This window comes from Eulemur rufifrons, chromosome 7 (genome assembly GCF_041146395.1).
Source record: "Eulemur rufifrons isolate Redbay chromosome 7, OSU_ERuf_1, whole genome shotgun sequence".
In the NCBI taxonomy this organism is placed as follows: Eukaryota; Metazoa; Chordata; class Mammalia; order Primates; family Lemuridae; genus Eulemur; species Eulemur rufifrons.
The window spans coordinates 282376723-282390551 of record NC_090989.1 but is presented as its reverse complement, the minus strand read 5'-3'; the positions used below and the strand labels follow the sequence as shown (position 1 = coordinate 282390551).

At 42.8% G+C, this 13829-nt stretch overlaps 1 protein-coding gene across 3 annotated transcripts in view; it reads left to right on the top strand.

Annotated features, from left to right (window-relative positions):
- The first annotated feature begins 12871 nt into the window (after window positions 1-12871).
- Window positions 12872-13829, top strand: part of MED27 (mediator complex subunit 27) — a 197033-nt gene continuing 196075 nt past the window's right edge. For 2 of the 3 annotated variants that reach the window (XM_069474771.1, XM_069474770.1), the window contains exon 1: window positions 12872-13098. In XM_069474771.1, coding sequence (XP_069330872.1) covers window positions 12896-13098 — 203 coding nt within the window. In that variant the 5' untranslated portion in view covers window positions 12872-12895. The remainder of the gene's footprint in view (window positions 13099-13829) is intronic. The other variant, XM_069474772.1, reaches the window with a different exon arrangement.

Genomic DNA, 13829 nt, shown 5'->3' with positions numbered 1-13829 from the left:
TGATATTTTGCAAATGGAGTTTGACATATTCTGGGATGGCATATTGCACTCACCAAAAACAAGCTGGCTGTGCCCAGAGGGGAAAGCTTAATTAAAGCCCCCTTAACAGCACACAACTCGAGGAAAAAGACTGAGGGTGTACTGTAAATGACCTTCAAATGGTTCCATGGGGCTCTCATTCAAAAATGAGATTCACAAATTCACAAAAATGGTCTTGATTTTTACCCAGAGGAAAGACAGTACAATGATCATGGAATCTTAGCTCCGAGGGTGTTCTGGTCCAACCGACCAATCAAGCCAGGGGTCTCCTGCATAGAATCCCAGATAAATGTTCATTTAATTTCTACCTGGATACCTTCAGTGATGAAGAACTCACTGACTTCCCAGCTGTAGGAACTCCTTTGCAATATTAGGCTGAAATCGTCCTCCCTACAGCTTCCCTGCCACTGGTTCTTGTTACTGCCGCTAGATAACCCGGAGGGACTCTTCTCTCGCATTGACATGGAGGTGAGTTGAAGGTCACCATTGTGACCCACCTCCTGCTCTCATCTTCTTTGTTCCAAGCCAAGGACACCCAGCTCCTCCAAGGAGAAACCATGAGGACTTTGGCAAGTTCCCTTCCATGATGAAGATAATAAACTTTCAGAAACCTGTGCATAGTGGATGGGACAGAGAGACAAAGAAGAAAATGTCTCGGACCTCCATAAAACCATATTTGATCAATATTTTATTAGTTTGGTCTGAATCCTAAGCCTTCGCTTCCTTCCACAACCTCTATGTATCTTCTTTCAGATTCTGATTAGTAGAGAGGTTCTGATGGAATGGTCTAAGACCACACCAGCTAGTCAAATGATCCCTTGGGCCTTCTGCTCCTTCCTGTTCCTGCTCTTCTGCCAGGAGAACAGGACCAGCCAGCAAACTCGTGAGACACGGTATGAGCTGACTCCAGTGAAGACACTATAGAATGCGCAGGTGGATTATCCATGTGTGGCCCAAGGGCTGTTCTGCTCCGCAGTGGATGCTCTTGTGAAAGGCCCCAGTCTTCTCTCTTCCCTCCTGTCTTTGATCGCAGCTCCCATCTGCCTTCCTCCTTCCCTTGTGTGTCGCAGCCGCTCTGGTCTCCTTGCATTCGTCACGCACTTCTCCCTTGGGACTTTGCACTTGCTGTTCCTTCTGCCTGGAATGCCCTCGGCACAGATACCCTCGAAGCTCGCTTGATCTCCGACTTCACACAGTGACTACTCAAGTATCTCCTTATCAGAACAATCTATTAAAACGGCAGCTCCCATCACTCTGCCCATTCATCCTGCTTCATTCTCTTCTTAACATGTCTCACTACGTGACATATCATAGATACATCCATTCTTTCCTATCTCTGCTTTTCCTCACTGAAATGTCAGTTCTGTAAAGCAGGGACTTTATCTAACCATGTACCCTGCTGTGTTCCCTGGGCCTACATCGTGCCTGGCATAGAGTATTCAATCAATCAATATTTATTTTATTTGTTATGTTTGAGGATCAGTCTGCGGATCCTCAGAGTGTCCTGCAGACAGACCTGAGAATGACTGGGTTAGCTTTCATGCTGTGTCCTTCATGAGCCCTTTCTAACCCTTAGATAAAGTGGCTCTCCCATCTATATGTTCTCTTTGGACCCAGTCGTCACTTTTCAGATGGCCTTGATATTGCAGCTGCTTGAGTTTTAGTCGCTTTGCACCACATCGCTCCTGTTAGGAACAGTTCCCGGAGAGCAATTGCTCAGCCAGATGCCAGCAGGTGCTCACAAAACACAAGGTATAAAAAGGAATGACGTCCTCCTCTTCCCTCTGTTCTCTTTAATGGAAAGGTTTTGGAGATATTTAGGTTGAAATATCTTTTTTTCATGATGAAAACCTGTTATATCTAGTGTAATTTGGAGTGTGGGTTAGCAGTTGGGCTGAGGTTCAGTATGATTAATATCTCAAAGAACTTTTACTATCTGTTCAATTATGTTCACTATAATGTCAGGTGTCATTTAGAACTCATAAAAGAAGTACTCTTACAACTCAACAATAAAAAGACAAATACTCCAATTTAAAAATGGACAAAGCATTTGAACAGACGTTTCTCCAAAGAAGACAAACAAATGACCAATAAGCATGAGGAAACAGGCTCAGCATCATTAGTCATTAGGGAAATGCAAATCAAAACCACAATGAGATTCTAGTTCACACTCAGTAGGATGACTATAATCAAAAAGTCAGACAAGAAAAAGCGTTGGTGAGGATGTGGAGCGATTATAGCCCTCATACATGGCTGGTGGGAATGTGAAATGGTGCAGCCACTGTGAAAAAGAGTTTGGCAGTTTCTCAGAGATTTAAACAGTGTTAGCACATGACCTAACAATTCCATTCCTAGATAAACATCCAAGAAAGTTGAAAACATATGTCCACACAATAACTTGTACACAAATGTTCATAGCAGCATTAGTCATAGTAGCCAAAAAATTGGAAACAACTCAAATGTCCATCAACTGTTGAAGTGAAAAACAAAATGTGGTATATCCACTCCTTTTGGCCATAAAAGGAACGAAGGACTGATACATGTTAGAACGTGGCTGAAACTTAAAAACGTTATGCTAAGTAAAAGAAGCGAGACACAGAAGACCACATATTGTATGATTCCATTTATATGAAATTTGCAGAATAGGCAAATCCATAGAGACAGAAAGTAGATTAGTGGTTTCCAGGGACTGAGAGGGGCAGAAAATGTTCTGGAATTAGATGGTCATGATGGTTGCACAACTTTGTGAACATACAAAGGGTGTATAATTTAAAGGAGTGAATTTTATGGTATGTGAATTCTATCTTTATGTAGTTGTTATTTTTTAAAAAAACATTTCTCACCTTTGAGTAATTAAAGACTTAATAACAGTGATTCCCATAGTTACCTTTTACATATTTAAATCCATAATGAAAACACACACACACAAACCAGGCAGTTGAATAGAGTCACTTCCTGTTTTGACAGCTTTCAATCTCCTTCCAGTGCAAATAGCATCAACGTTTTGGGCAGAGGTAAAACAGAAGTCATTTTCTTGGGGATGTTACATAAAGAAGGTGATTGTTGGTAATACCATGCTATCTGCTTCCTTTCCATCGCAGACTGTCACGGTGGGCAGTGCGCTGGCTGCTTCTGGCGCCCAAGAGTCCACTTGGACCGTTTATTTCTACCAGGCAGACACCAGAACCAACAAATTCCCAAAATAACAACCTAGAATCTGAAAAACTTAAGGCATGTTGAATACCTACATAATATCCTCAAAAATAAAAATAAAAAGCAAAAAACCCCTAAACTTTTCATTATGGAAACTATTAAACATATAAAAGGAGAGTGAACAGTATAATGAACCCCGTTTCAACGATCATCAGCTGACAGCCAATCTCGTTTCACCTTCCCCCATCTACCTCTGCTCCTCCTATATTATTTTGAGCCCAAATGCCCATATCATATAACCTTACCTGTAGATATCTCAGGATGTACCTCTGAACGATGACTCTTTTAAAACACAACACATACAAAACATATTCAAATTTCCCCTATTGTCTTACAAACTTTTTTTTTTAAGTTTCTGTCACGTCCTTTTAAAATTATTATCTCTATTCTCCATGGAAACATGAATAGCAATTGCAACTATTTACAAAAGTAGCTACTGTGTGCCAGGCAGTTTACTGTGGGCTCCATGTATTTTCCAATATAATCCTTGCGTCAACCACAAGGAGTTGGCTCTTACGGCCCACCCATCCACCATCCCCAGCTCAGGGAGGTTGAGTGGCCCAGCCAAGATGTGACAGACAGGTCAGGCTGGCTGACCCAACCTCTGTTTCCCACTCCTGTTTGTCCCTTGCCTGCCTTTATTCCAGGGCCTCACTGTCCGATAGTGCAGCCCCTAGCCGCGTGTGGCCAGTGGGCACAGTAGCTAACAGGTAGCAAAAGTGGCTAGCCCAACAGGAGATGTGCTGTAAGATCCACAAAGAATTTCAAGGACTTAGTATTAAAAAAAGGAATGTAAACTATCTCATTAGTAATCTATATATTGATTACATATTTTGGATGTATTGGGTTAAATAAGATATATTGTTAAAATTAATTCCTTTTTCCATTTATCTTTTGAAGAGATTGTAGTAAAATGCACAAAACATAAAATTGACCACTTTTCAGCGTCCGGTTCAGCGGCATCAAGTACATGCAAACTGCTGTGCAGACATCACCACCGCCCATCTCCAGAACCCTTTTCATCTTGCAAAACTGAAACTCTGTACCTATTAAACAAAAACTCCCCATTCCTCTCTCCCCACAGCTCCTGGCCACCACCATTCTACTTTCTGTCTCTGTGAATTTGACTCCTCTAGGTACCTCTTGAACCTCTATAAAGTCAGATTTAGCCAATGTTTTGTTGGTTTTGTTTAAATCTCAAAACTTCCCTTCCTTCTACAACCTCTACGCTATGTTTGTTCTCTTTAGAGGTAGAGACTTTGCTGAAAACGAGCCCCTGGCAGTCACTATTCTATAATACCTTCTGTCTCCATGAATTTGACTTCTTTAGGTACTTCCTATAAGTGGAATCATACAGTATTTGTCCTTTTGTGACTGGCTTATTTCACTGAGCATAATGTCTTCAAGGTTCATCCATGTTGTAGCATGTGTCAGAATTTCCTTTATCCTTAAGGCTGAATACTATTCCGTTGTATGCATAGACCACATTTTGTTTGTTCACTCATTGGACACTTGAGCTGCTTCCACCTTTTGGTTGCTGGGAGTGATGCTGCTATGGACATGGGTGTACACATATCTCCTCAAGACCTTGCTTTCAATTCTTTGGGTATATATCCAGAAGTGGAATTGCTGGATCATATGGTAATTCTATTTTTAAGCTTCTGAAGAACTGCCATGCTGTTTTCCACAGCGGCGGCACCATTTTACATTCCTACCAACAGTGCACAAGCTTTCCAATTTCTCCACATTCTTGCCAACACTTGTTATCTCCTTTTGGTTTTTGTTTTTGATAGTAACCAGCCTAAGGGGTGCAAGCCTCTTTAACTTTTTAAACATGACTACTAGAAAATATGTAGCTCACATTATATTTCTTTTGGATGGTGGTGCTAATAGAGGCTGGAAAACAAAGATAAAACTCCATTTCCCAGCCTGACTTGCTGATAGAAGTAGCCATGTGACATTGTTTTGGCCAATGAGTGTGAGCAGAAGTCAGCTGGTGCCACCTCTCTGCTTCCTCCTTCCTGTCTGTACTGCAGAGTTGGGGCCCTGCCATCCTGTAGCCATGGAATGGCAGCAGTGAGGATGAGGTTAAGGGTGCTGGGGCAGACTGATGAAAGAGTTTGGTTCCCTGACAAGCCATTGCATTAGCCCTGCATTAGGTATCCCCAGACCATCTATCCTGTGAAACCAATGAGCCCTTCTCCCTTCAAACTACCTTAAGCTTTTTATCTGTTTTAGTTGTAGCCACACACTTCTATAGCGGGATCACTGCCAAAGTGGCAGAGCTGGGATCTGGGCACATGTCTGTCTGTCTCCTAACACCTGGGCTTTCTCCACCTCAACTAGACACTGCCTCCTAAGGATGAACTGGTGACACCACTAAGGTGGAAATCAGGCTCCTGGCTATCATCTGCACTGTTCTCCCACACAGGGAAAGCATTCAATAGCTAAATGGTGCACAGACATCACTTGCAGGGGATGTGTCTACTTTATACACAAAGATTTACAAGTTAGAATGTCCACAGCTGTATTGTTTAAGGTGGCATCACATCTCAGCCTTTTGGCTAAGATCAAGGGGTTTAAGATGGGAAAATCTAAGCAGTCAACAATAGGGGATTCAAGAAATTACGTAAAGCCATGGAATCTCTGATGGTCATTAAAATGATGTTTTAGAAGACTATTTTATGACAGGGAAAGCTATTTAAACTGTATTATGAAAGATGCAGGTCATTAAATAGTATGATTCCAATTTTGTAAAAGTATGTATATGTGTGAATAACCCAAATGTTGAGTGGTGGAATTATGCATAACTTAATTTTTTTATGTAGGCTTTTTCTACAGTTTCCCAGATTTCAAAATAAGCATGTATTTTGTAATTTGGAAAACACAAAGCAACACATTAAAAAAAATAAGACTCCAGCTTCAAGGTGAGTGGATTGTTTCTTTGTCAGAAATCTCATTGCTTTCTTTTGTTGTCTCACCAAGGGTTGGAGGAGGGGAAGCTGGAGGGGTGCTGGGAGGAGTAGTGGGAGCTACATGGAAGCTTCTGAGATCCTAGAGCCACTGCTGCCCCACGTGCCTTGGCCTCCCCTGGGATCCCAGAAGCCAAGCCTCTGCCTCTGCTTCCGGGTTCTGGGTGAGGGTTCCAGGTTTAGTAGCTTCTGATGCTGGCAGTCCATGGTCCCTCTTGATTAAAATGCACCACCCACATAACTCAGTAATAGAATTAGGAGGCAATTCCTCCCTCAAATGCTCTGCGGTTGAGGCTGGACAAACAACTTGCATTTTGTTCCACTTAGATTTGGCCTAATGTGTTGGTAAAAGGGTCCGTTCCTGAGATGTTTTGTACTTAATTACGCATGAACATGGCAGATAGTGGAAGCCCCTAACAACACGCTCAGTGGTTGATTAAGTGAACATCTAAATGGGCAATCAATAATTTACTAAAATATTTAAAATACCTCCTGGCTTCCTGTGCTGGGAAGAGTATGGCTCGCATGCGGTCCTTTGTCAGCTGCTCTGCAGGTAGAGGTCTCCCCTGCTTTTCTGGTCTCTCTGCTTCTAAGCTTGGACACTTCTGCCCATTTTCTCCATAGCCAGAGAGTGGACTTTCAAGAACACAGATCTGGTCACATGACACCCCCACTTAAAGCCATCTATTGCATGAGCCCCACCCCTGCCTATAGAAGAAAGCCCAGGCCATATGACAGTTGTCACATTTACTTAGGAAATGCCATCCAAGGCCTCTCTGGCTTCTTCCTGGTAGTCTCCACCAGCCCACGCAGCATGCTGCTCTCACTTTGGAGACTTTGCTCTGGCCCGCGGGTTTCACCAAACCTCTACCCCCACTGCACCTGGGTAGCCCCTATTTAGCGTGGCAGGGTTAGCTCAGGCCTCCCCTCATCAGGAGGACGCTCCGATCTTCCACTTGAGCGACTCCACAATTCTCTATGCATGTCTCTTACCTTACACTTGCACCTCATTGTGTTTCGGGTTCCATTTATGTCTGCCGCCCCTACTAAGCTGTAGACAGGTGCCATGAAAACAGGAACGTGTTCTATTTGGATCTTCTTTAATCCTTTTATAGGTGGATGTTGTTGAATAAATGAATGAACCCGAGAGTGCAGGCATCCTGGCAAGGTGGCTGTGATCAGTGTTGATGGTTAAGGAATCTCTCTTCCCTCCTCGAATTAATGAGAAGTTCCTCTTAAGCTTATCCCCTTCTGGATTGTTAGCTCCAGAAAGGAGTCACTTCCTTACTCTCTAGCAGCGAGGTTCAGAGGGTTAATTCATTTGCATAAGAGATACCTGTCAGGGGCAGAGGCCTCAGTCTAGGCTGCTTTGCTGATTTCCAGGATCCTCTTTGTCTTCAGGGGTCACACTGGTCATTGTCCTCACAGTGATCATCTTGGCATCAGCATCAGATCATGTCAAAATTTTGACAGGCAGGAAATAGCAGGAAAAGATTCAGAAGAGACAAAAAGAGGATTATTTACCACACTTGCTTTAGATTAATTATAATAAACCCAATTCTAAGCAATTTAAAAATGATTGATGCTCTGACTCTTAACCAGTTAAACACGGAGGAACAAATAATCCCCTTCAGATACTTTCAGTCATATTTATTGGGCTAGACTGGGCCTGGCTGTACCATGGGCTCCCCAGCTGTTCAGCAAAATGTCGGGCTCATTCAATATGTATTTGTCAAATGACTAACATGAATGCCGACTATGTCCCCGGAACTGAATGCTGCCTTAATTTAATCCTCAGAGCAACCTGCAAGGTCTTAAGCATTATACCACGCTGATTACGACAGGTGGCTCAGTTACGTTGTGGTTTATCCGAGGAAGATTTGGTTTTAAATCTGTCTGGTGACATTCTGCCCAACCACCCAATGCATTGTTCTGCGTCCAGTGAATCTTTAATAATTATTAATTGATGAGGGTGCTTTCTCAGTCTGAATGCTTAAACCACATGCTCTATGAATATGATGGGAGTTGCACCATATTTTAATTAAATACTGACAACTTTAATTCTGATTGCTCATTCTAATACTCCTGAGCTAATAGCACCAAGCTAATGGCTTGTTCATTTTGGAAGATATTAGCAGCAGGGTGCTGCCTTTTACCCAAACATAAGATCATAATAATTAAAATCTGATATTGCTTGAAATGAAGTCCTTTAAAGTAATTTATATCCCACAAACACACACAGATGCAGGCATGTAAGTGCCAACATTCTCAAGAATTTACAACACCTTAGAGAAACTCTGTCCATTCCTTTCCAAAATGAAAAGTTTTCTGTTGACGTGATAAAAGACTCCTTACTAGGTTCAGGGGAAATGTGTGTTTCCACTGATCAATTTCTGAGTTTCCCAGAAGAGGGGAGCCACAGAGAAATCCTGAAAACTAATGGCTGGGGGAGCAAAGTCTATTTGTACTTTATTGCGCCAATCAGAGTCTAAACCACTGAATCAGAGAATGAGACAAAGGAAAATCTCCTTGTGAGGGGAGGAGGGAGGGGAAGAGGGACTGAGCATGAGGGAGAGATGAGATCTGAATATACAAAGAGATAGAATAATTTGGAGAGAGGATCCAAGAAAGCAGATATGACATAATTCACGAACTCATTGCTTTCACAAACTTACAGTGTGCATCGATTGAGCCCCGGGCATTGGAGCCCTGATGATGTTTATGATCAAGCATGATCCTATCCAGAGGTCCATGTTTGGGCTTTAAGGGGGCTATGAACCCCCTGAAATTGTATGTAAAATCTTGTGTTTATGAGTACATATGGTTCAGGGCAGAAATAGACTGATACATTTTTCCCCCTGGTGACAAGGTACACAACATGGGTCACATGTTCTAATTCTTTAAGGACCCCCAGAAGGTGCATAAACATGATAACAGAATGTGCTGTCTCTAGTCTTTCCCTAGGAACAATGGACAAACCAAAGCCTAAACCAATGAAGACAGATATTTCCTCTACTTTTACTTTCTTCACTTTGTTAGGTTAAAAAATATTTTCTACAAAAAACTTTAAAAGACTCATATATTCCAAAAGTGATAAAAAAAAAAAGGCCACCCAAAATCATGAATTATAGGATACAGTTCATTGGCAAGCTATTAGCAACAGAGTCCTGTCATTAGAGATATTTGAACGGATAGACCCAGTGCTAATCCCTGCTCGATTCTGTGTAAAGAATCCTCAGTGCGGACAGAAGCACAAGTCACAGACACCTTCTTACAGCTGTGATTTTCTGAGTGGTGATTATATACCAAGCATTATTTCAAAAGCTTTACCTGTAAGGTGTTACTAAACCTCACAGATATTTCATGAAAGTCGGTAGGATTCCTGGTCCTGTTTTACAGATAAGGAAATAGGTTCAGGGAGGTTCAATAACTTGTTAAAAGTTCCACAGCTAGAAGTTTCCTGTTATCCTCACCCCTCCCCTTAAGAAAAGCTATAAATGGCAACACAGTAAAAGTGAGGTAGATGTCAGGAAATGCAAGCAACTATATAAACTCAAGATAACAAAACAGCTTTCTTACGCAAGATGATTTATTAATTTAAATAGTGTTTAAGAGTTGTTTGTCAGGGCCTGGTTTTAAAGTTTTATGTTAATGGATTTAGGGGGTATAAGTTGGATTCCGTTTTATTAATATGTATATATTGTGTAGTGGGGGGGTCTGGGCTTTGGGTGTATCCATCACCCGAGTAGTGTACATTGTACCCCACAGGTCATTTTTCACAGAGCGCAGATTTTGAGCAGAATTTATCTTTACGTTTGCAGAACTAGAGGACTTGAATTAAGGTGGTGCAGTCAGATGGGGGAGTGGGGAATCATTAAGGAAGTAGGATGAGGTGAACTGCACAATTTCAAAGGCCTCGTCAGCGCAGCCTGGCGTTACTGATTTTTTTTCTCACCATATACACTGTGTTGATACTTTCCCTGCCCCTTATGAATGACCGTTTTAAAACAATTTATTTCGACATAATTTCAAACTTACAGTTGCAAGAACAGTACAAAGAATTCCTGTACACTCTCCACCCAGATTCTGTGACTGGTAACATTTTGCCACATTTGCTTCACCCGTCTCTCTCTAAATAAATGTATCCATATTATTTTCTTTTTCATGCAGACATTATGATGCTCTTTGCTCCCTTCAGGGTATATTTCTCCAAAGCAAGGACATCTTCTTCCGTAACCACAATACAATAAACAAGATCATGAAATTATCACTGATAAGATACTCTTAAGTAATCCACAGACTTCACTCACATTTCACCAACTGTCCCAATCAAGTCAGCAAAAGACAATCTTAGATCACACAGTGCCTTTGGTTGTCACATCGCTTTGGTATCCTTTAATAGGGAATAGTTCCTCAGCCTTTTTTGTCTTTCACAACACATTGTTTTTAAAAAGTATGACCCAGTTATTTTGTCATATGTCTTTCAATTTGAGTCCGACTGATGTCCTGATTAGATTCAGGTTATGTGTTTTTGGCAGGAATATCACAGAAGTCATGTTGTCCTCTCTCTAGTGGATCGTATCAGGAGGCACAACTGTGTCCCATCACTGGTGATGTTTACCTTGACTTCTTGGTTAAGCTGGTGTTTGCCAGATTTCTCTACTGTTAAGTCACTATTAAGTGACTATCCACCTTCCCTTATTTTTACATTACTTAATTTTTTTAAAAAATTGTGGTAAAATAAATATAACATAAAATTTACCATTTTAATCATTTTTAAGTTTCCAGTCCTGTGGCACTAGGTACATTCACATTGTTGTGTAACCATCACCACCATCTATCCACAAAACTTTTCCAACTCTGTACCCATTAAAGTCCTTTGCAATATTAGGCTAAAATTTTACTTCCTACAGCTTCCCTGCAACTGGTTCTTGTTATTGCCACTAGATAACCCAGAAGGACTCTTCTCCCAGGTTGGCATAAGGTAAGTTGAAGGTCACCATCATGAGCCACCTCCTGCTCTCATCTTCTCTGCTCCAAGCTAAGCACACCTGGCTCCTCCAAGGAAAAACCATGAGGACTTGGGTAGGTTCCCTTCTGTAATGAAGATAATAAACCTTCAGAAACCTGTCCATAGTGGACAGGACATAGAGACAAAGGAGATGTCTCAGAACTTCCATTAAGCCAAATTTGTCCAGTATTTTGTTGGTTTTGTTTAAATCCCAAACCTGCTTTTCCTTCTACAACCTCTTTGCTATATTTGTTCTCTTTAGAGGTGTGGACTTCACTGAAAACCAGCCTCTGGCAGTCGCCATTCTATCAGGTTGGTGCAAAAGTAACTGCAGTTTTAGCATTGTTGAAATTTGCCCTTTGATAATGGAATACATTCTTAAACAAATATGGTTATGTTAACATCATTTTAATGTGCATTTCTCGCTTTATGTTTTTTGCTAATGACTTATTACTCACTGTTTATTTTATGTGTTTTAGACTATGGAAATGATTTTAGACAAAAACCAAATTCAAGCAATTTTCTTATTCGAGTTCAAAATGGGTCATAAAGCAGCAGAGACAACTCAAAACATCAACAACGCATTTGGCCCAGGAACTGCTAACGAACATAGAGTGTAGTGGTGGTTCAAGAAGTTTTGCAAAGGAGAGGAGAACCTTGAAGATGAGGAGCACAGTGGCTGGCCATTGGAAGTTGACAACTACCAATTGAGCACAATCATCGAACCTGATCCTCTTACAAGTACAGGAGAAGTTGCCGAAGAACTCAACGTGGACCATTCTACGGTCGTTCAGCATTTGAAGCAAATTGGAAAGGTGAAAAAGCTCGATGAGTGGGTGCTTCGTGAGGTGACCGAAAATCAAATAAAAAAAAATTGTCATTTTGAAGTATTATCTTCTCTTACTGTACTCAACAATGAACCATTTCTTGATTGGATTGTGACATGTAACAAAAAGTGGATTTCATAGGACAACCAATGATGACCAGCTCAGTGGTAGGACCAAGGAGAAGCCCCAAAGCACTTCCCAAAGCCAAACTTGCACCAACAAAAGGTCATGATCATGGCCACTGTTTGGTGGTCTGCTGCCAGACTGATCCACTACAGCTTTCTGAATCCCTGGGAAACCATTACATCTGAGAAGTACCCTCAGCAAATTGATGACCTGCACCAAAAACTGCAATGCCTGCAGCCAGCCCTTGGTCAACAGAAAGGGCCCAATTCTTCTCCAGGACAATGCCCGACTGCACCTCCCACAGCCAACGCTTCAAAAGTTGAACAAATTGGGCTATGAAGTTTTGCCTCATCTGCCATATTCACCTGATCTCTCCCCAACCGACTACCACTTCATCATGCATCTGGACAACTTTTTGCAGGGAAAACGCTTCCACAACCAGCAGGATGCAGAAAATGCTTTCCAAGAGTTTGTCCAATCCTGAAGCATGGATTTTTATGCTACAGGAATAAACAAACATTTCTTGTTGGCAACAATGTGTTGATTGTAATGGAAGCCCTTCTTCAGACGTGACCACACAAGCTAGCCGGGCAGCCCCGCCCTGCGTAAACTACATTTCCCAGAGGCCTTCGGGGGGCACGTCATCAGGGAGCGCGGCTTTTTGCTCGGGAAGCCGGCTGTGGAGAGCTCGCTGTGGCGGCGGCAACATGGCGGACGTGTTAAGTGTCGGAGTGAACCTGGAGGCCTTTGCCCAGGCCATCAGTGCCATCCAGGCGCTACGCTCCAGCGTGAGCAGGGTGTTCGACTGCCTGAAGGATGGCATGCGGAACAAGGAGACGCTGGAGGGCCGGGAGAAGGCCTTCATTGCGCACTTCCAGGACAACTTGCATTCGGTCAACCGGGACCTCAAGTAGGTACCGGCTGAAGGGGCCGGGGTCGTGGACCTGCCCCGCTCCGACCCTGCCCGACCCCGCTCGAGTCTTCCCATTCGGGAGCTGTTCCTTGCTCCCCGTTCGCTTTCCGTCCTCTCCAAGCTTCTGCCTGCCCCTCAGGGACACCTCATCCCCATCCCCGCTTTCTCGTCTCCCTTTCTCTTGGCCTCCTAGCCTTGGCGGTCTCCCGCCGTCCTCGACCCGCCGTGTGGTCGTCCCATTCTTGATGAGGGGGCTGGCTCTTCCCATGAACTTCCACTTCTCCTCTGAGCTTGTCAGGTTCCTCACCTGTAAGCACTCTGTGCCCCATCATGTCTGATCAGAATGTGCCGGTAGTCCGAACAGGAGCTTATCAGCGCTGCCCCAAACCCAAATAAGTGCATCCGATCAGTTTAGTTACAGTTCCTTGCCCCTTAACCTGGACTTCCATCAGTTCCACTCCCACCCACCTACACGCACGACAGAACAGGCCTCGATCTATTTTTCCCTCTTCCCCTACCCTCTCCAAAGCCACCTGATGGGTATCCGCACTCCTGCTCTCACTGCTCCGGTTCAGTTCCTTCCCCACTAGAGACCTAATCTCTGTTCTCTTAAACAGTTTAAGCACCTATGCTTAACTCCCCAGCCCACATTCTTAATTTGTGGTCCTTTAGGGTTAAGGATTGTACATTTCCTTCTCTTTCTGACAAGTTACCTTGCCTTCTTTACT